Source organism: Cucurbita maxima, unplaced genomic scaffold (genome assembly GCF_002738345.1).
Source record: "Cucurbita maxima cultivar Rimu unplaced genomic scaffold, Cmax_1.0 Cma_Scf00028, whole genome shotgun sequence".
Classification (NCBI taxonomy): domain Eukaryota; kingdom Viridiplantae; phylum Streptophyta; class Magnoliopsida; order Cucurbitales; family Cucurbitaceae; genus Cucurbita; species Cucurbita maxima.
The window spans coordinates 401,500-423,722 of NW_019272044.1; the positions used below are offsets into that span (position 1 = coordinate 401,500).

General features: G+C 35.0%; 1 protein-coding gene across 1 annotated transcript; it reads left to right on the forward strand.

The window, feature by feature from the left end:
• Positions 1–13,620: 13,620 nt before the first annotated feature.
• On the forward strand, positions 13,621–14,620 carry LOC111465111 (ethylene-responsive transcription factor 3-like). The gene has a single exon (XM_023109409.1). It carries the CDS (start codon positions 13,857–13,859, stop codon positions 14,520–14,522), a length of 666 nt encoding a protein of 221 aa, XP_022965177.1. The 5' UTR covers positions 13,621–13,856; the 3' UTR covers positions 14,523–14,620.
• The last annotated feature ends 7,603 nt before the right edge of the window (positions 14,621–22,223 follow it).

The window sequence follows — 22,223 nt, forward strand, 5'->3', positions numbered from 1 at the left end:
CTTTGATTCTCCATTTGCGCAAGCAGCTGTTAGAATCCTCCAACGATCTCCCAAAGATCCTATCCTTGTAAATAGGACATCATGCATGTTGCCCACATGTTGTAGTTGTTGTTGTTGAGTTTCTTGATTCCTCCAACGATTTAGAAATCATCCATTGTGTTGGCCATACCTCAATAATACCAAACAAGTTCTTTCGACACAAGACTTGCAAAGTCACAGACGACTCACGACACAAAAGAAACTCACTCACTACTAATCTCAAGAAGTCGTTTCTGATGTGGAAGATCAGATAGAGCTACAACCACAGAACATACTAAAAATTCCAAGAGAAGATAACCTACACTAACCTCACTCTGATACCAAATTGTTGAACACAACTCTCTGTGGGAAACACTCGCACTCTTTATTAACACCAATCGAGAAGAGAATACAAGACACTCTGTAGAATACTGCTACTCTTTATTCTTTTTGGATTTCTTGGATGAAAACCTAGGTAGGGTGGAGGGGTATTTATATTAGAGCCTACTCAATCTAGACCTAACAAATCTAAATTTTTTTCCTAAAAATATCTAGATCTCTCCTAAAATATATAGGTATCTTTTCCTAAAATCTCTACTAAAATAAATATACAATGGGCTCGTACAATTATTGGGCTTGACCCTCTTGGGCTAGTGATGATATTTTAACAAATTGCAAGGTTTGAGGCAAGGAACAAAAAATGCTGCTGAATATTATCAAGAGATGGAGACTATGATGGAAAGAGCAAACATTAGAGAAGAAGAAGAAGACACCATGTCTAGATTCCTTGGAGGTTTGAATCAAGAAAATGCTCATCTTATTGACAGAAATTCACCACCATATCTAGAAGAGACATGTATCATTATGATATCAAAATTGAAGACCAATTGAAGAAAGAAAAAGAGCATTAAAAAAGGTACACATCACGAACTAACACCTTTTCAAATTCTAAAACTTGGAACAAGGATAGTTTTGTGAATAGAAATGAATCGATGTCACCAAAAAAAAAAGTTTATGACTGCTAAAAGAGTGGAGGCTTAGAGTTCCAATGGTAAAAAGAATGAAGCTTCAAAGACTGTAAAGGAGAAGTCTAATTCTATTTAATGTTGGAAGTGCAAATGTTTTGGACACGAGCAAAAAGTATTAATAAAAAAGTTTATGGTGATAAAGAATGGTATACTTGATTCAGATAATGATTGTCAGGATCATGATTCACAACTCATGGAAGAAATCGCAACATATGATGATGAGTATGTTGAAGAAGGTAATTCCATATCTTTGATCACAAGAAGGGTACTCAATGTTCAAATCAAGGAAGAGAAATTTGAAATCAAAAGGGAAAACTTGTTCTAATCAAAGGAAACCCATGCAACTTGGTGATTGATAGTGAAAGTTGCACAAATGTGGTTAAGTAGTTTCCTTATAGAAAGACTTCAACTTTCTGTCCATCCCATCCAAAACCATAAAAACTTCAATGGTTGATAAAAAAAAGAAGAAATTAAAGTGAACTCCCAAGCTCTTATTTATTTTACTTTTGGAAGATATAAAGATGAAGTCCTTTGTGATGTCGTACCAATGCATGTGGGAGACATCTTGTTCGGTCGACCTTGACAATATGAAAGAAATGTAACATTTGACGGTTTGATGAACAAGTATACTTTTACTTTGTAGGGAAGAAAATTACTTTACTTTCATTGTCTCCATATGAAGTACATTGTGACCAATTGAAATTAGAGAAGAGAAGAAAATAATACGAAGAACAACAGTGGAGAGAAGAAACTATGGTAAAAGAGAGAGATAAGAGTGAAAAAAAAATAGAAAAGTGAGGAGTAAAGAAGAGTGAAAACCAAGAAAGAAAGAAAAAATGATTTTGAGGAAAAGAGAGAAAATGTGAGTTTGGTTATAAGAAAGGGAGAAATGAGGAATATGTTAGCCCAAGAATCAAAATTTTACTTTGCAAAGGAATGTGTTTAGTAATGATGCATTGCCAAGTGCTTTTAAGTCTCTTTTGCAGGAATTCAATGACATGTTTCCACATGAAGATGCATGTACGGGGTTACCCCCTCTAAGAGAGATTGAACACTACATTGACTTCGTGCCTGGGGCAACTCTTCTAAATATGATTGCCTATAGGACCAATCCCACCGAGACAAGTGGAAGAACTCATGGATAAAGACTATGTTAGAGAAAGCATGAGTACTTGTTCAGTTCCTGTGATTTTGATACCTAAGAAAGACGGCACGTGGAGGATGTGTGTTGATTGTCGAGCCATCAACAAGATAACGGTAAAGTATCGACATCTTATTCCTAGATTGGATGACATATTAGATGAATTATATGGTGTTAATCTGTTTTTAAAAATAGATGTTAAAAGTGGTTATCATCAAATTCAAATGAATATGGGAGATGAGTGGAAAACGGCTTTCAAAACAAAGTTTGGGCTTTATGAGTGGCTTGTTATGTCGTTTGGCCTTACAAATGCACCAGGTACTTTTATGAGGTTAATGAACCATGTTTTAAGAGACTATATTGGAAAATTTGTTGTTGTATACTTTGATGATATCCTTGTTTACTCAAAAAGCTTGAATAATCATATTTTGCACTTTAAGAAAATTTTGTTTAAACATAGAGAAGAAAAGCTTTATGTCAACTTCAAAAAGTGCCGTTTTTGTGTAGACCAAGTCAAATTATTAGGGTTCTTAGTTGGAAAGAATAGATTACAAGTTGATGAAGAAAAGGTAAAGACTATTAGAGAATGACCAATACCCACAAATGCAACCGAACTAAGATCTTTTCATAGTTTGGCTAGTTTCTATGGGAGATTCATTAAGGATTTCAGTAGCATAGCATCACTATTGAATGAACTTGTTAAGAGCATGTGAAGTTTGAAGGGAAGAAAAAACAAGATAAAGCATTCAATGAACTAAAATATAAATTAACCAATAAACCTTGTCTTGTTTTACCTAATTTTGATAAATCTTTTGAAATTGAATGTGCGTTGTTAGGTCAACGTTCTAACCAATTGAGCTAATCAACTTGACTTCTCACAATAATACATCATGAAAGAATGATTTGCTCATAATGATTATATGGATGAACCCAACTTGTCCTACCATTCATAAGAATGTAATTCTAATTGTGTAGTGGAGTTACCTATAATTAAGGAATGAATTTTTTTTAATTAAATAGTTTAATGGATTAATAGGTTCATAATTATTTCAAGTTTTGAAATAATAAACATATCATATCATAAAATGTATCATATCATATCATAGTTATATCATAGACATATTGTTTCATAAACATCTCATAAATATCAGTCAAATGACACGTGCAGAACTACGGGCACGTGTCATCATACAAAATACAAACTTCTAACCATGCCGATAGTAAGGCTACTTACATGGATGGCCTTAGCTGATGTTCTCCCTAAATTAAAATATGCTTGATTTCTTCCCTAGGAGTTTTTCCAAGTATTGTCGAGGTGTTTCACCCTATTAAAATATTCGTTCAATAATCTTAATAACGTCGAATTCCTAATTTACTTTAAACTAAACTAAGGAAATACACTTATATTAACCTTAAGTGCGTTAGATAAGGTTAAAATCAGCTCCATGAGGGTTCAAAATGTAAGGAACGATGTCCAAAACATCAAACTGAATTGGATAAGCAGTATTTGAGCTAAGGAGTCGTGCGAACTCGAGCCGAGTAGTGTGAAGCTGGCGACTATAGACAAGACATGTGGCAGTGGGGGAAGCTGACGCGCATACGGGTTATGAGTTCGGTTGAGGTGCTGGTCTTACATCGGGTTCACGGTGTCGCGGGTCACGTATATCGAGTGTGGGTCGAGCATTGTGGGTCTCGTCTGTAGGTATTTGAGTCAAGTCTTTTGGGTCGATTACCGTTAGTGTGGTTGGGCTGGGGGTTTTGGACTCCTTTGAATTTTTGTTGCTTAGTCGAGTTGTAAGTTGGGCTATAGGTGGATATCCGAGTTTACCAGAATTTGCCAACGTTGTTTTTCTCCCTTTTTGTGTTCAGATCTCGGTCACTTCAAGTATCTGTTCACCTCCTCTTCACAGCTATGTTGTCGTAATACCCTTATCCACCTACAAATGTGAGTTTTTCGATGTTACGGTTTTGTCTTAAACCCATTCTCGCCGGCGACATAAATATATTCAGAAACCACTCAAAATTCATTAAACCTTACTCTTCTTAGGGATGATGACTGTGCTAGTCCTTTGCGTGCCTCGTTCGTGCCCGATTGGAGGTTTCTGGTCTCACTGGCGTTTATGTCCGACAAGGTGAACCGTTCGTCCTTCGTCGCTTTCTCTCTGTATTTCACGTTCTCTTTTCTTGCAAGTGATTTATGAGGAGTGGTTGCTATGTGGGACTTCTTGTAGGGATCGTGGGTTGGGTGAAAACGTGAGATCTTCGACGCCTTGCTAGAAATCTTGAGTTTTTCGTCGTCTAATAGTATTTTTTTGTTTGTACTGTTACAATGCGAGGAACTTATGAACCTACTGATTATAAACTCTAATAATACAAAATTAATCAATTAAACTATTTAATTAAAGAATTTTCATTCCTTAATTATAGGTAACTCACTGACACTTAGAGTTACATTCTTATGCTCCATAGGACAAATTGTGTTCATCGATATAATCATGATGAACAAATCATTCCTTCATGAATTATTTGTAATTATAATTAGGCCAAAAGTTCACTTCATCTTATATCTTAAGTATCACTCATACTCTAATGAAAATTTGTTTATGATGTAATCATAAACGAAATACCGATAGGATTAATGAGAGGATGGGTCTTATTCAAGTTTCAAAATTAGCACTCAAAGGAACTATTCGTCTACTTATCCATATGTAGTACATAATGAATTATATCTCGTGAAATTATGTTTTTAGCTCCCTGATTGCTCAAGTTCCCAAAATGGAAGGCACATGGATTCAGTTATAAAAGACAATCTCACCCATTCAAGTCAAATGATCATTCTGTGAAATACTAATATTCTCCCTCAACAAATTTATAAAGAGAGATTAAATATTTCGTGGTCCATACTTACATAAACTCATTATAAATGATTCCCTCATGCACATGTCTCCACATGAACGATTTGGATCAATGTCTACTCATAAACTACATAACTTTGCATATTTTCAATGTACTTATGGGTTCCATGTCACCGATTTTAAATCCAGGACATGTCAGATTATACAAAATTTTGTGGCATGATTATAAAGTTACGCGACTTCATAGAAAGATAATATTTACAGCGATTCCTTCTATTCCTCTAGGAAGTATCGAGTACATTTTAAAAACTTTTAATTTAAAAATTAATAATAACTTAATAGTTTAAAAAAATGAGAGAAGAAAGCGAATTTGAAGATTAAGAAAAGACAAAAATAAAAGGGAAGAATAAGGCGGTTCAAATATGAAAATGATTGTGATTAAAGTTAGAATAATGAAATGGACATTTATGGTAATAGGAAATTGGAACGCCGTGTCCGTGTTGTGGATATGCAGACCTACCTTCCAAGCAACCTACCCATTAACACAATATTATATTTAATAATGCATATCATTTTTTTAAAACAAACTAAAAAACCAACAAACAATACCAATACTTTTTTCTTTAATTTATGACATACTACATGCTCATATCAAGATAAATAAATAATAAATACTCCAATTCTTTTTTCACATTTTTTTTCATTTCATAATCAATTTGGATGAGATTCACATCCCCAACCCGATAGTTATATGCAGTAAGTCGTCGTTGTTGCCTTTTTGCTTACATTCCCATATAACGCAAATCTCAATTTCTCAATCCTTCTCTCAAAATTCTCTTTCGAAATCTCTTTGCCCCGTTTTTTAAAACCTTCTTCTTGAACTGGGGCTAGAGGCTCGAGCATACGTCGCTTGGCCGTAGGCGACGCGAGAACGAATAAGCTTAACTCACTTGTTGCTGAGAAGTGAGTGTCGCACTATCGCAAGTCCGCTGTCATGAAAGTACGATTGTGACAAGTGATCACAAATTAATTTATAAATATGTTTCTTCTCGACACACTTTTCTACTCCATACATACATAGTATATAGAAATATTCGTGGGATCTTTTGGAATGAGATGTTACGTCCATAAAAAGTTAATCTAATCTATCATTTAAAATAATTATTTTCATAGAGAATTAGTGGAGTTCATATAACGAGATAACCTAACCAATGGGGATTATCTAATCTAAACCATAAAGTTTTGAAATAATAATTTTAATTTCAATTCGACTTATGGGTTGAAATTTTCTTGGCTGGGTTAACCGGATCAACTCGAAAATAGGGTTACAATCTAATCCTACCCTACTTTAAAAGAAAAAAAATTAAGAATATTTAATGTTTATAACCGATGATAGTGATGTCTTGTAGATTGTAAATATTTGATATTTGAACGTTGTGAGAAAGAAATCTATGCGCATTACAAGTCTCCACCTGTGTGTGCAAGTGATCTTCAATGAACAAAATTTATGTGTTATAAAACGTGTTAGGTGCTATGTTATATTTTATAAGATTTAAGAGTGCCTTTTAAGTCACATGCTTAAAAATTTAAGATTTGCTAACACGTCGAAGAAGAAGGAGGATGGATTTGCAAAGTTTTGAAAAAATATTTTAAATTAGTTGGTTTGTAACAATCGATACCAACCATAATTTAATACATGATTTTCTTAAAATTTTAATTTTTGAGAATTTTATTGAGGATCTTGGCACCAAAATTCATCTAAGAATTTTAAAAACTCAAGAAAAAATTTGAAAAACATTTGGTCAAAACTCAACCGATCATTTTGACCCCTACCTTATTAGGGGTCTAGATGATTTTAGAGAATGGTAGGGAGAGAGGGGGTGATCTTGGGAGAACTGATATAACTTTCGAATCACCCAAATTCTTGACAACAATTGAGAAAGAAGGGAGTTAAAATGATAAAGTTTTTTAGAATTAGGTTTTGATTTTTTTTTTTCGGGAAGAAATTTTGCACAAATTTTATGAAGGAAGTCGTAGTTGAGTCAAATCAAAGATCAAAGTTCCCACCTAAGTTAATAACGATAAGTTTTCTAGTTTTGGATCAAGTTTTAGCCATATTATTTCTTCCTATGGTTGATTAAAAATTACGAGAAGAATACATTTGTAAAGAAGGCTTAAAACTCTACAACTTTGGTAAAAGAACTAAGTTGATTCGAGAATTTTACCGAGAGTTATAAAAAATAAAAATAATAGAAAAATAATCATTAAACTAATCCAAAAATTGAATGTGAAGGTTGGTGAGGAGGACACACATTTTTAGATGAGCGAAGGAGCACGTCTGAAAAAGAAGTGAACACGGGTCAGACAATGGCGACAAAAACGCGTTAGGCCAAGGGTGTGATGTGTGTCGGATCAATAGTGAGTGAACTAATCCGACCCATTTCGCCCAATTGGGAACCGAAACGTGGCCCAATTCAACAACTAGGACTTAAACCAATTTCTTAACCTAACTCGACTTACAACGATCTAGTCTATGTGCACCCATGTCGAGACATCGTAAATCACCGAAATTCGTACCTAGTTGAGAATCGAATGCACATCATGGGATTTGGATCGACGAATCAGCTTGCACCACGTGTCACACAACCAACACGACCCTCCTCCCCTAGGTGCATGGTACTCATGCGTGGAAGTTTCTTACTGCGTGTAGTGGCACATGCAGGGTGGGTTTTTTTTGACCCATTTTACCTCTATTCGATTAGTTGTGTCATCCATGTACACTCGACTTTTTCAAGTAATATTTGTAGGGGTCGAATGGACGTGCTAGAATGCGAGCATTTCTTACCTTGGGTGGTTAGATCATGCATGTTTTGGACCTCAGAATGGAAGTTTTGGATAAGTAAGCGAGGTATGTTTTGAAATATTATCGAAATACCCCTAGGATTAGATTGCGAGATGCATACGGGTTTTTATGCTATCCGTTGAGCTAGGAAGGGAATATGATGTTAGAACTCAAGTAAGACAATTTGGTTGAATAAGTTATGCATGATGTGGATAATTACCAAAATACCCCTAAGTCGAAATTTTCAGACGTATGTTATTTTATGTGCTTACCGTTGTGCTAGAATAGAGGATGAGTTATGGTGATATGTGTTTCGGACAATTGATGAATGTTATCTCCCTATTGAGCTAGTATGTTTGCATGATATAATATATTTATCTCTAGGTGATTGATTGTAAGTTCTCCGTGTAAAGTATGTGTATGTGCACAGATCTAGAACTATGGTGCTAGAGTTAGGTTGACTAGATGATGACCTAAGTCAAGATGCCTCCAGTAGACCAAGCACCTTAGGATCGTCAATGACAGCTAGATGGTCTAGACCTTAATGCCTCTGACTAAGAAAGACTCGAAGAGTTAGAGCAAAATCTGGAGTAAAAACTCTACGTTAAATCACTTAACCGCCCTAGGAACTCAGTAAACCTCATGACCAAGGTGACGATTAGAATATATGTTCCGTGTTTTAGATGATCAATAAAAATCTCTAAAAAAAATCATGCATGAGTGAACCAAGTTAAGTTTAAGGCGTTATAGCTAGAGAGATTTACATGTTGACCTACGTAAATACATTTTCTGTAGACCCTACACCTCAGGATCATGAGCCGTTAGATGTCTAGACTTGTGCATTCCTAGAGAATTGATTAGCTTGGGGAGATAACTCTAAACATATTCGAAACATGAGATGGGATTGAAACCACCTAGACACCTCTAGAACCTAGTAGGCATTCGCGACATCCTAGCATGACTAAGGCAGCTTCCAGGATTTTAACGATATTAATTATGTCATCAAAGTCTCCACTACCCTTTACACTCAAGTATCAATATCGTCATGGTTGGCATAGGTTGGTTAGGGTAATGTGTGCGCTAACCTTGGAGAAATAGCTAGGGGTTTCCAACATAGCTTTGTGCTATAACTCTTTCCGAGGGTTTGCTAGCTAACATTCGGTAGATGAAGTTCAAATTAACAAACTCCAACGGGTCCAATAGTACTTCATTAGGTAGCATCTCAATCCACGATGTCAGTATATTACTAGGTTAAGGATGCAATGAGAACTTACAAGTATATTGCTTACTGAGTATTTTTATACCCACACCTTCCCTTTTTTTTTTCAAGTGTTCGCTGGCTACCGATCAACGAGGGAGTACTCAAGAGCTACGCGGTCACAATATTTGAATCTTTTGTAATTCGTTTTGTAATTTGAACTCTCTTTTATCCTTTATAATAAATTTGAACAGCATCATCTTATAATTGGATTTCGTTTTGTATTTAATTGTGACGTTGTTTGTTTTAATTTGATTTAAATTTTATCGAATTTTTAATTTTAATTTATTTTATTTACTTTGGGTAAAGCAAAGTAGCTATTAGAAGATCACAAAATATTATGTTAGTAATAAATTTAAGGGACACTTACTAAAGGAGGGTTCGTTGAAAGTTCATCAAGGAGATTGGGATTAAACCTATCTAAAAGTTGACTATAGAGACCACCAATAAACAACTATAGTAAAAACTTTGTTAAGGTGATAAATTTTGTGACTATTATTGATATGAACCAAAAGACATCAATCATACAATATACTTCAAATGAAGATGTGAAGAAAAGATTGTCAAAATTATCAAAAGATGTTTCAATTCATGCCACATTGAAGAAGAATGAAGTTTGATTGTTATAAATTTTGGGTGGGTTACAATTTAGAGTTATTGTATTTCATTTATGTATTTTAAGACTTTATTTACTATAGATTACAATTACATAATGGTTAATTATGGCCATTAAGTAGGAATGTTACCACTCTTGGAATGACTTTAGTAGTTTCATTTTGAGGCTATATAAAGCCATGTATGTTGTATGTGTAAGGGACTTGAAAAATATAGTAAAAAGAAGCATTTGTGCTCTTCTTTAGCCAATGGCTAAGTTTCTTTGCAATTCTATGTAGTTTAGGTTGCATGTAGAATCATTCAAGCTCGACATGATCAATCTTGCTTGTGGAGTGATTCGAATCTCATGGAAGTGTTCTTGCCTTGAGATATTTGATCAACAAGAATCATTCAAGCTAGACATGATCGATCTTGCTTGTGGAGTGATTCGAATCTCAAACAATGTTCTTGCCTTGAGATATTCGATCAACAAGGTAATCCAAATCTTACTCCCCTTGTAGTGGTTCATTTTCTTATCAATTATTGACTTAGGTTACTAGGATGGTTGACCGTCGAAAGTAAACTCAACTCAGGTACATTCATGAAAGTTCAAAAGTTTTACTAATCTCGATACCTATTCTTCGTTGGAAAAAAACTTCATAAGAAAATAATCTAGTCTATCTTAGAACACAATGACTTATTAAACTTGTTTTAAGAGACTAAAGAACAAGTAGTTCTTTTATTCAATAATTGAACGGGTGTAGAATCGTATAATAATTCGCTTAGATAACTTTATTTTCAGTGGAGGCTCGTGGATCTAACCAACCCTGAGTTGATAGTAGTATTTTTTTTGTATGTTCACTTCTACAAAAATTAATGAAAAATAGACTTTTATCGATTTCTTCAGGTATAGGGCTAGTTTAAAGTGGTTTTAAAGTCAGTGAATAGATAGGACTCAATCAAACGTGAAATCTTTAGGTTCAAATTTTGTAACATTTTCAGCCATTGCATTACTTCTTTCAATTTCCAAATTTTTATACCCTTTCTATTTTAATATCAATACTCTTTGCTTACAATATAGGTTTAACTATCGTTTAGTTCTTAAACTTTATTTTGGTCCTCGAACTTCTTAAAACGTCAATTTTGGTTTCTATACTTGTAAGCTTGTTCAAAATTCGATCCATCCAATATAATAAATGTGGTTAGATTATAAACTTATTTAGATCCGGTTGAATTTAAATAAATAAAAATTTTATAATTTTATTTAGTCCTCAGTTTCTCTAAAATTAGATTGGGTTAAATTGAAACTAACACAAATTTATTTTTTTTCCATTATATACACATATATTTATTTAATTACATAATTATTTTTTAATTACTTACTCTCCAACAACTCTTTGAAATAATTTTTAATTATTTGGAAGATATTTGTAACGACTCTAAATTTTCTACCTAATCTAAGGTCGATACTGTATACATATCATGAACATTGAATACGAAAATACTTCATTTATACTTTTATAAAACATAAACTTCATCTTAAAACAAAGTCATGGACTTAAGTGTTCGAAAAACATCTTTAAGACGACACAACAATAACTAAATAAAATAAATAAACATTTAAATTAAAAACATTGTATGTGGAAGGAAATAAATGCGACTACCTTATGCATGTATCATAGTCTCGAGTTGCATTGTCGTCGCTAGCTGTATAGAGATGTCTTGCCTTTACTTAAAATAGAAATGACACGTGACTTAGTATTTTAAGAAATACTCATTAAATGACTCCACTATTGCGGTTAAATTCAAACACATACAATTTTATAAATGGGACCTATCATAACAGTCTATTTTCCTACGACAGCTATCATAACGAGCAACTTGGATGTGTAATTAATTTTCCTACACACGGTCCACACGTGCGAGTATGGACCCACCAGTCAGTTCACACACCTCCTAGACCTCTTTCTAGTCAGGCGAGCATTTTATGGGAGTTGTTGATGCCGGACACCCATTAAGAGTAGAATGCATCTGTACTATCTTAAAGGAATAGGAGTATTTTCCGATGCATGAACACACAATAATACATGATGTCTCAATATTTTTCCATTTTCATTATCATTTAATACAACCCGCTAGCGTTTCGTACATATCATATCGTTTTTCATATCATTTCTCATATTGTTTATCATATCGTTCATGCATACGCTGAGGTTGTATTTCATGTTAGTTCGTTGTTTTGCATGTCAATCATATCATATTATTTAGATTACTATGTCATATTATAAGTTCTATGCTTCAGAAGATAACAATTTTCATCATATACACATATCATACCATAACATATTGTATCATAAACTTATCAATTTATCACATATCTCGTATCATAACATGTATCATATCATATCATTTTCATATCATATCACAACATATAATTATATTATTTCGTAAACACTTTGTAGTCATATCGTTTTTATAAGTTCTTATCATCCTTATACACCTTATAGTCATATCATTTCATGAACATACCTTAGTCATATCGTCTTCCAACGTATCTTAAATCATATCGTTTCATGAACGTATCCTAGTTATACCGTTACAGAAACGCATCCTAACCATAATATTTAATGAATATATCCTAGACATACCGTTACAGGGACGTATCCTAGTCATACCGTTATAGGAACGTATCCTAGTCATACCGTTACAGAAACGTATCCTAGTCATACCGTTCTATCAATCTATCATAATGATATCATTTTCTATATATAACCTAACCATATCGTAATATCGATCATATCTTAGTCATATCGTTACATTGCATTTATTGTATCACTCTCGTATCTTATCTCACACATATCATTGAATACATCATAACGTAAGAGTTATCATATCATTCACATATAATAACACACACATAACATATCATAGTCATATCGATTCATAAACAATTCACACATATAAAATATATGACACGTGCAGAACCACGGGTCACGTGTCAACACACAATATCAAATATAATCATGCCGATAATGAGGCCACTTACCTGATTAGTTTAGGTTGGTGTCACCAATTTATAATTAATGAAAGTTCAATTTTGTGGTTTGTATCCAAGTCATTAATGAAAGTTTAATTTTTCTATCTATCTCTTTGCTATTAAATCGGTTTGAAGTGAGACCATTTTCCTTTTATCTTCGGTAAATCTGTATCTTTGAATCACATGTCGCCTCAAAATTCTGTTTCCGTTAAATCTTATCTAAAGTGAAGACCAGTTTCCTTTTTCTTCTAGTAAACCTCTCCTTTGTTTTTTTAGCACCAGGTGTTGAGGAGAGAGACCCGGAGAGTCTTCAGAAATGTGAGCCGTTGCCTTTTTTCACTTATTATTATACTGTTTTTACCATAGTCTTTTCAAAATATATATATATATTCAAATTTAGTAAATCTTAATATTTAAAAACAAGTAAATAATCAAAAATGAAAATTGCTTTTGTTTTTTCTCACGCGGGGAGAGTGGGAAACACGCGGGAGGGCATAGTAGTAATCTCGCTTTAAACACGAGGGGCAAATACGTAGTTTCAAACAAGATAATTTGAACTAGCGCTACACGAATATGTTAATTATTATTATCTTGAGGAAAAAAATAAAAATAAAATAAAAATAAAATACTGGTCTACGAAGAAAAGTAATGGAGGGGCCAGTCGGTTTGTGGGGGCGAGCAATGGTAGAGAAATCGAGAAAGCAAATAAATATTTTAATTTTACAAAAAAAAAAAAAAAAAAAAAAGTAATTAGGAAATTGGAATAATACTACAGCCAGAAAAAAATAAAAAATAAAAAAAATAAAAAAAAAAGGAATAATTTAATTTTGGTGAAGAAGCTGAGAAGGTGGAGCTGGTGGCATCCAGTTTTTCCTCCTCACGGACCTGACCCTTTCTCCCTCTCTCTCTCCTCCGAACAAACATTGAATTGGGGTCTGCCATTTCTGCAATTCCACAACTAAGAATCTCTCTCTCTCTCTCTCTCTCTCTCTCTCTCTCTCTCTCCTTCTCTCTCCGCCTTCATCTATCTATCAATCAATCCGCCGCCGTGATCTTCCGTTTTGACGACGAATCGTAGTAGTGATGAGAAGAGGGAGAGGGGCGGCGACGGCGACGGCTGCGGCGCGTGAGGCAGCACCTCCCGGATCGGAGAGGAGATACAGAGGAGTTCGAAAGCGGCCATGGGGTAGATTCGCGGCGGAGATCAGAGACCCTTGGAAGAAGACCAGAGTATGGCTAGGGACCTTCGATTCCGCAGAGGACGCCGCCCGTGCTTACGACAACGCCGCTATAACCCTCCGTGGCCCTAAAGCTAAAACCAACTTCCCTCTCGCTAATCCCATCTCCTTCTTCGATTACCCTCCTTATCCTCACCCTCACCCGCACCCTCATCCCGTCAACGCTCCAGATCCCTTCCTCGATCCTCGATTTCAGATAAATAACCCTCACAGACCTACTTCCAGCAGTTTGAGCTCTACCGTCGAATCCTTCAGTGGGCCCCACCCTCCTTCTGCCGCTGCCACAACCGCTTCTCCCTCCCGCCGCTACCCACGCACGCCGCCTCTCCTCCCTGAGGATTGTCATAGCGACTGCGATTCCTCCTCCTCCGTCATCGACGACGGAGACGACATAGCCTCCTCCTCCATGGTCCCTCGGAAACCCCCTCTGCCGTTCGATCTGAACATTCCACCCTCCGAACTTCTTGATTTGGCCGCCGATGATCTTGGATGTACCGCCTTGTGCCTCTGATCACCGGCAGCCGATTCTGGTGGCGATGATGATGATGATGCCCATCAATAATTCAATATTTTATTATTGTTGTTATTGTTATTATGATTATTATTATTAATCTCCACCTTTTCTCTCTCTCTTTTTTTTTTTTTTTTTTTTTTTTTTTTTTTTTTTTTTTTTTTTTTTTTTTTTTTTTTTTTTTTNGATGATGCCCATCAATAATTCAATATTTTATTATTGTTGTTATTGTTATTATGATTATTATTATTAATCTCCACCTTTTCTCTCTCTCTTTTTTTTTTTTTTTTTCTTTTTCTTTTTTGTTACTTCAACTGTGCTGGCACGGCAGGCATAGAGAAAAAGAGAAATTACCCGACAAGATTATGAAAATCAAAAGCAATGATTTATCCAGAGAACCATTTTTCTTCCATTTCCCAATCTCAGCTTAGCTATAGATATTACCAATTTTCAAAGCAAAATAACATTATCTGTTCTTCCCTGTTCTTTTCATGTTTGTTGTTGGATGGAATCTGATTCTGGAATATTATTTTTTTTTTGGTATAATTTGTGTTAGGCAACCGAATTATGGAGCGTTTGGAAGTGGGGCTAAGCTTATCCCTGGTTCCGAATAGGAATCGAATCCGGGCCAAGCTTGTGGTGTTTGGTGGTGCGGCTCTTCCTCCGTTCCCACCCTCACTCTCACCCACTCAACCACTTAGGGTTTTCACCTAAAATTTTATGGGTTTGAGTGCAAAGAAGACGATGGTGGGTTGAATATCAAGTGTTGGTTAGTTCTTTGAGGTTACAAATTCTCTTATCGGTCTTATTCCTATGTATGAAAATTTAGGTTATGTGCTCCTGATTGTCTCTAGAGTTAGCCAAAATGGTATTGACCCGCTTTTCAAGATTTCGAATCATGGGTTGCAACATGAAATCAAAAGACAAAGTTTTAAAATTCAAACATAACATAAAAGTAGTTGAATTTATTAACAATTAGTACAAAATAACAAAAGTTTTAAACTTGGGGACATTAAAATAACACCAAAGTGACATTGAAGAAGATGACTTGATCTAGGGTCCCTCGCAAGCGGTGCATGGCTCTACACGCCTCCACGATGATCAACTTTCTATTGGTCACCTAAAAGTAAGTGTAAGCAACCTATTTATAAGCTCTAGTCAGAGAGTAAGTATTAGTAAGCAACCTATTTACACGCTCTAATTAAACTTATTCTTATATAAAAAGTTAGGTTATGTGATCATAACTGTCTCCAAAGATAAACAAAATGGTGACTTCATAAGTCGGTATTGATTTTTGCAGTTCCTACCTAACTAAACCTAAACATACCTCCTATAAAGAGTACTCTAACCCCTTCTAGGTTCATAATTTAAGGGTCTCAATTCTCTTAGCTCCATGTTTTACATATGCTGACCTTTTATTAACCTACATGAATTACGCCTTGAGTCGGTGGCCCATAGAAAAGGCCCTAAGGTAATACTCATAGGTATGAAGGAGCCCTTTTGCTTTGAAATGATACTCGCACTCTGCATGTATCTACCTACTGAATTCTAATCGATGGTGCAACGACTCGCAATTTTCTACTTAATCTAAGGTCGCTACTATATATATATCATAAATATTGAATGTGAAAATATTTTATTTAAACTTTCATAAAACATAACTTTCATCTTAAAACACAACCATGGATTTGCTTGTTTTGAAAACAACTTAAAACGATAAAACAAAAGACTAAATAAAATAAATAAATATTTAAATCAAAAACATTATATTCTAGCCTCGGTCTAAGAAAATAAATGCGACTACCCTACGCATGTGTCATTGTCTCAAGTTGCGATGTCGTCGTCGACCGTATAGGAATGCCTTATTCTAACCTGAAATAGTAGTAACACGTGGCTTGAGTATTTAAAAAACTATCGATAAGTAACCCCACTATTAAGATTAAAGGCAAAAACACATGTAATTTCATGAATGAGACTTATCATAACAGTATGTTTCCCTATGGCAGCTATCCTAACGGGCAGCTTGGATGTGTAATTAATTTCCTACACATGACCCACACATGCGAGTATGGACCCACCAGTTAGTTCGCACACCTCCTGGGCCCCTTTTCTTGTTGGGCAAGCATTCTCTGGTAGCTCTCGATGCCGGACACCCGTTAGAAGTAATTGGCCGACACAACAACATTATGTTAAACATAATGATCATTTTCCTGCATGACCGTCGCAACATTACGATAAACACAATGATCATTTTTCTGCTTGGTCATCGCAACATTATGATAACCATAATGATTGTTTTTCTACCTCGTAACGTATGCGTCCGTACTATCGTGAAGGATAAGGGGTATCCCCCAATGCATGAGGTCCCAACATTTTTCCATTTTAATTATCATTTAATACAACCCCGCTAGCGTTTCGTACATATCATATTTTTTTTCATATCGTTTATCATATATTTATCATATCTTTCATGCATACGTCGGAGTTGTATTTCATGCTAGTTTGTCGTTTTGCATGTCAATCATAACATATCATTTATGTCGCACATATATCATATCATAACGTTTTCATACCTCCAGACATAAAAATTCTCAACATGCACGTATCATATCATATCGTATATCATAACAATCACATAACATATTCCTAAAATATCGGTACTATGTCATATCATAAACATATCAATAATCGCATATTTCATACCATAACCTATATCATATCATCCTCATACCATTTTACTACATATTTATATATATATATATATATATTCGTCACTCTCATATCCTACCATAATCATATCATTTCGTAAACACTTCGAGGTCATATCGTTTCCTAACTTATCATAGCTTTAATATTCTTATACATATCTCAGTCATATTGTTTCATGAATGTACCTTAATTATATCGTTTCCTAAATGTACCTTAGTCATATCGTTTCCTCAACTTATCCTAACCATATCGTTTCATCAGCTCATTATAATCATATCATTTGTGATACATAACCTTCCCATATCATTTTATCAATCTATCATAACCATAACATTTTTTCATACATAACCTTATCGTATCAATTTATCATAACCATAATGTTTTCTATACATAAACTTATCGAATCGATTTATCAATTTATCATAACCATAATTTTTTCTATATATAACCTTATCGTATCGTTTTATTAGTCTATCATGACCATAACGTTTTTCTATACATAATCTTATCGTATCATTTTATCAATTTATCATAATCATAACATTTTCTATACATAACCTTATCATATCGTATTATCAATCTATCATGACCATATCCTCGTAGTTATATCATTTCCATATGCATATCCTTAGTCATATCGTTTTCTAACATATCTTAAATCATATCATGTCATGAACGTATCCTAGTTTTACCATTACAAGAATGTATCCTAACCATATTGTTTCATGAATGTATCCTTGTCATACCATTAAGGATGTATCCTAGTCATACCGTTAGTGGAACGTGTCCTAACCATATCGTTCTATCAATCTATCATAATCATATTCTTTGCTATACATAATCTACCATATTGTTATATCAATCATATCTTAGTCATATCATTACATTACGTTTATTGCATCATTCTCGTATCCTATCTCACACAGCACAACGTAAGAGTTATCATACCATTCACGTATCATTATACATGCATAACATATCATAGTCATATCAATTCATAAACAGTTCACACATCAAATTTATGACATGTGCAGAACTATAGAGCACATGTCAGATCAATATAACCATGCTGATAGTAAGATCACTTACCTAATTAGCTTACTTTCTTGTCACGAATTTATCCTTAATGAAAGTTTGATTATATTCATTGAAATCCAAGTCAACCTATATGAGCCTATGACATCAGTTTCAAGTTCGAATTTCTACAAAATTGTTTCTCTAATTTACATTGGACCATGTGTTATACTTCATGGGAACCTTAGAGTCTTTGCATGAGTTAAGTATGGAAATGTTTATATATGTTTGTTATACTATTATTTTCATACAAACTATTTAATACCGTCGTCGAACATTTTCTAGATATTTTCTTTTCTCTTATGATGTGTTTCCCTTTTTTTTTTTTTTTTCTTTTAATTATATTCACAATCTCTACCTTGTTTACATGTTCACATTTACTTTTAGCCAATTTTAATCGATTCTTATTCCTTCTCTAAAAATGGCTACCGGATGTACCTGAAATCTGCTTCAACCTTTGTTATTTCTGTTTGTTTGTGCAGGAAAGAAGGAATTACTGGCATAGTTATCTTAGAAAAGGAGCGGTGAGAGATTGAGAGAGAGTTGGAAAATCAGTTACATTTTTTTTTGTTTTTCTCTATCACTAATCATTCTTTGGGGGAGGCATCGTGGAGAGATATTCGGGAAAGGTTACCATCTTTTTTATTTATTATTATTATTTTATCGTTGCTACATAAGGATTCTCCTCATAAGGATTCTCCTCCTCTTGGATTAGAATAGTAAAAGATCATGGCTCTCCATAAGGCACAATCAAGGTTGCCTCAATAGTATATCCTCTATGGCTCCTAGAATCTCGACAACTAAGTCATATGTACAAGTAGACCCTAATTCTTATTGGCTAGTTCACAAATAGAAGTTGTGCCCAAAATGTACTTATAAGATACCTAGTCAACCCAAACGAGACAATGCGATTCATAACCAGATTATAGGACAAAAATGACGTAGAACATTAGCTCATAGTCTAAAATAATTATAACATACACTCTATGGCACATAGCGATAGTCCAAATCATAACTAGGTAATAACAAGTTTTCCACACCTTCATCGTCTGAAGGAAGGAAACTCCAAACACCGTGTTAGGAAGAACCTATCCTCGAATATGTTATCTAGATTATAAAGACTAAGACTCTAGTTTAACTCAGAGCCTATAGACAACATATTCAAGAAACTACCTTAGTGGTAGTGTTTGTGGTTTGCAAACAGGTAAGGCCAATTGGAGACATTTATGTCTTAGGGGAATACCTAGACATGGGACATTACACGTAGAGGAAGCATTTCTAGAGTTTAAGGAGGCTAGTCTTAGAACCCCATGCAAGAGCCTAAGAGGTTTACGTGCTCAAAAGCACCAGTGATGGGATATCACTACGAGAGGAGGCATGATTAGATCAACCATAAAAAATTACGAGAGCTAGCCTAGGTGAACGTAGTGGGCTTGTGTAAGCTTATGTAAGGATTATCTACTCCCAAATAGTTCATACTTAACTCATATGAGTGTCAGTTCTCAAGTCAAGTAGGTGACAATGTTAAATAAATCCCTAGGAAAATCATTCCTAGTTTTTAGTTACTATTTTGTAGATAACTATTTTTTGGTTAAATTCACACCATTAAAGTGAATGAGAAGTCCAAAGTTGAAGCTCTTAAATTAAGTTGCCCACTCCTTTCCCATTAATTAAGTTGTCCCTTCTTTCCATTTTTAATTTGTTATTTAAATATTCCAACTCAATGAGAAATTAGATCATCAGGTCTTCAGCGCATACTGTCTCTTTCTTTGTTTTTTTCGTTATTTTCTTCTCCCAACAATTTCTTTGGCTTTTTCCTCACTAACGATTTACTCACATTCGCTCAATCAAAGATAACAAGTGGTATCAGAGCCTAGTTTTATGAAAGCCAAGTTGATTAGCTCAATTTGTTAGAATATTGACTTAATAACACACATGTTTCAGGTTCAAGTAGAAGAAATGCAAAGTGCGAAAATACACACATCGTGGGGTCTATTCCAGGCAGGTTCACAAACTCCTCCACGCCGACGTTGCGAAGATGGATGTCAAGGATGTCAAGTTGTCATCGAGCGAGTGATTAGGGAGACAACCGTTGCCACCATGCAGTACCCGATGTTGATGAGGTCCAACTACAACGATCCGACAACCCAACTACCCACCGGCGAGCGTTGAACTCTATGATTGGGGGCAACAAAACCATGAAGAGGAGTGAGTACCGACTGGGGGAGCCAAATCAGATGATGGAGAGGACCGAGTATTTACTCAAATCGGTGAAAGAGGCCCGGTGAGCAAGATCACTGGCGATGGGGTCCTCGACACAGGGGCAACAAACCATATGATCGGGGCCTCCAGGTCTGCGTTCTCTGAGTTTGACTCCGGGGATTCGCGGCACCAACCTATTTGTTGTCAATTCAGATGAAGGAACTCGAGGAAGAGCTCTAGCTGGGTGTGATAAAGGCGGTATCGGCTGGGGGAGGAGCCAATTACCCACCGGTGAGCGTTGAACTGTATGATCGGGGGCAACAAAACCATGAAGAGGAGCGAGTACCGACTGCTATAGTATGATTACTTGAACCTCAACAGAACTCCTGTTGAACTCTTGTTTCATTCGATGACCTAGGTAACTCGATCTTAATTCTGAGCTAACCATGAACTCCTGTTGAACTCCTGTTTATTCGGAATTATCCTTAGATTTGCATGGGTGAGAGTGGCTCAAGTTCGCCGACTCAATAGGCCTCCCATTTCAGGGGAAAGACTAGGTAAATGGCTGGGGACGTGGGGTGCAAGATGGAATGATCAAGTACTAATGTCGTTTACTGTTGAGACTGATTTTCTTTTTATTCGATGACCTAGGTAACCTTTTTATTCGATGACCTAGGTAACTTGATCTTAATTAGATGATTAGTGAGACATAAGAAACAATAAGTAACTTCAGGGGTAAAACGGTAAATTGACCCAGCTCTAGTTGCGAACAACCTGTGAAGGATCGACTTACTAATCATGGACAGAAATATATCTATAGTGAGGGGAGTGCAACTACTAGGCTATAGTGGAATGTCCTAGTAGTTAACGAATGTTGGTTAACAAGGTTAATGAGTTTAACCGGTTAATCTTGGATCGTTGGAGCCCATGATTTATAGGTCCATTAGGTCCCTCTACTAGCTCATATCGGACTAAACCATAGAACAGTATGACGAGTGAGTTCAAAGTGTTCAAATTCAAATTAGGGAGAATGCGCTACATATATACGATATATTTAACCACTTTTTTATTTTATTTACGAATTAAACAGAAAGAGCGAATCTGAGATATTTAAATAAGATTTAATATCTTAATCAAATATGTGTCGGAATTAATTGGGATTGTCATTTGAATTAATATTAAATATTAACTAAATAGTTTAATTAATCATTTAATATTACTTTAATTTGAAATTAATAATTCAAATGGATTGTTGAATCAAAATGAAGAAAGTCAAAATGTTTACTTCATTTAATGGAAAAATCCATGTTAGTGGAAGTTTGAGGTGTCAAAATTTGGTTTAACCAAACTGGCATGCTTGCCAAATAAATCCCACAAATTTTAGTGGAATTTTGAGTGTCAAAATTTGGTTAACTCAAGCATGCATGCTTGCCACATAGCCACATAATCCCAAACATTTGAATGGAATTTTGAGTGTCAAAATTTGGTCATCTCAAATTTGCATGAACATGCAAACATGACTCTATAAATAGAGTGATCAATAATACATGAAAGGTCTTCTTGTTGGTGAAAAACCTCTCACAAACACTCTTTTCATATATACAAAATCCCTCCCAAGTTTAGTCACTCACCGGATTCCACAATCCCGTTCTAAGGCCGGAGGATAGTGAAGAAGACCCTAGTGGTGGTTCGAAACCGGTTCGTGAGGAAAAAGGA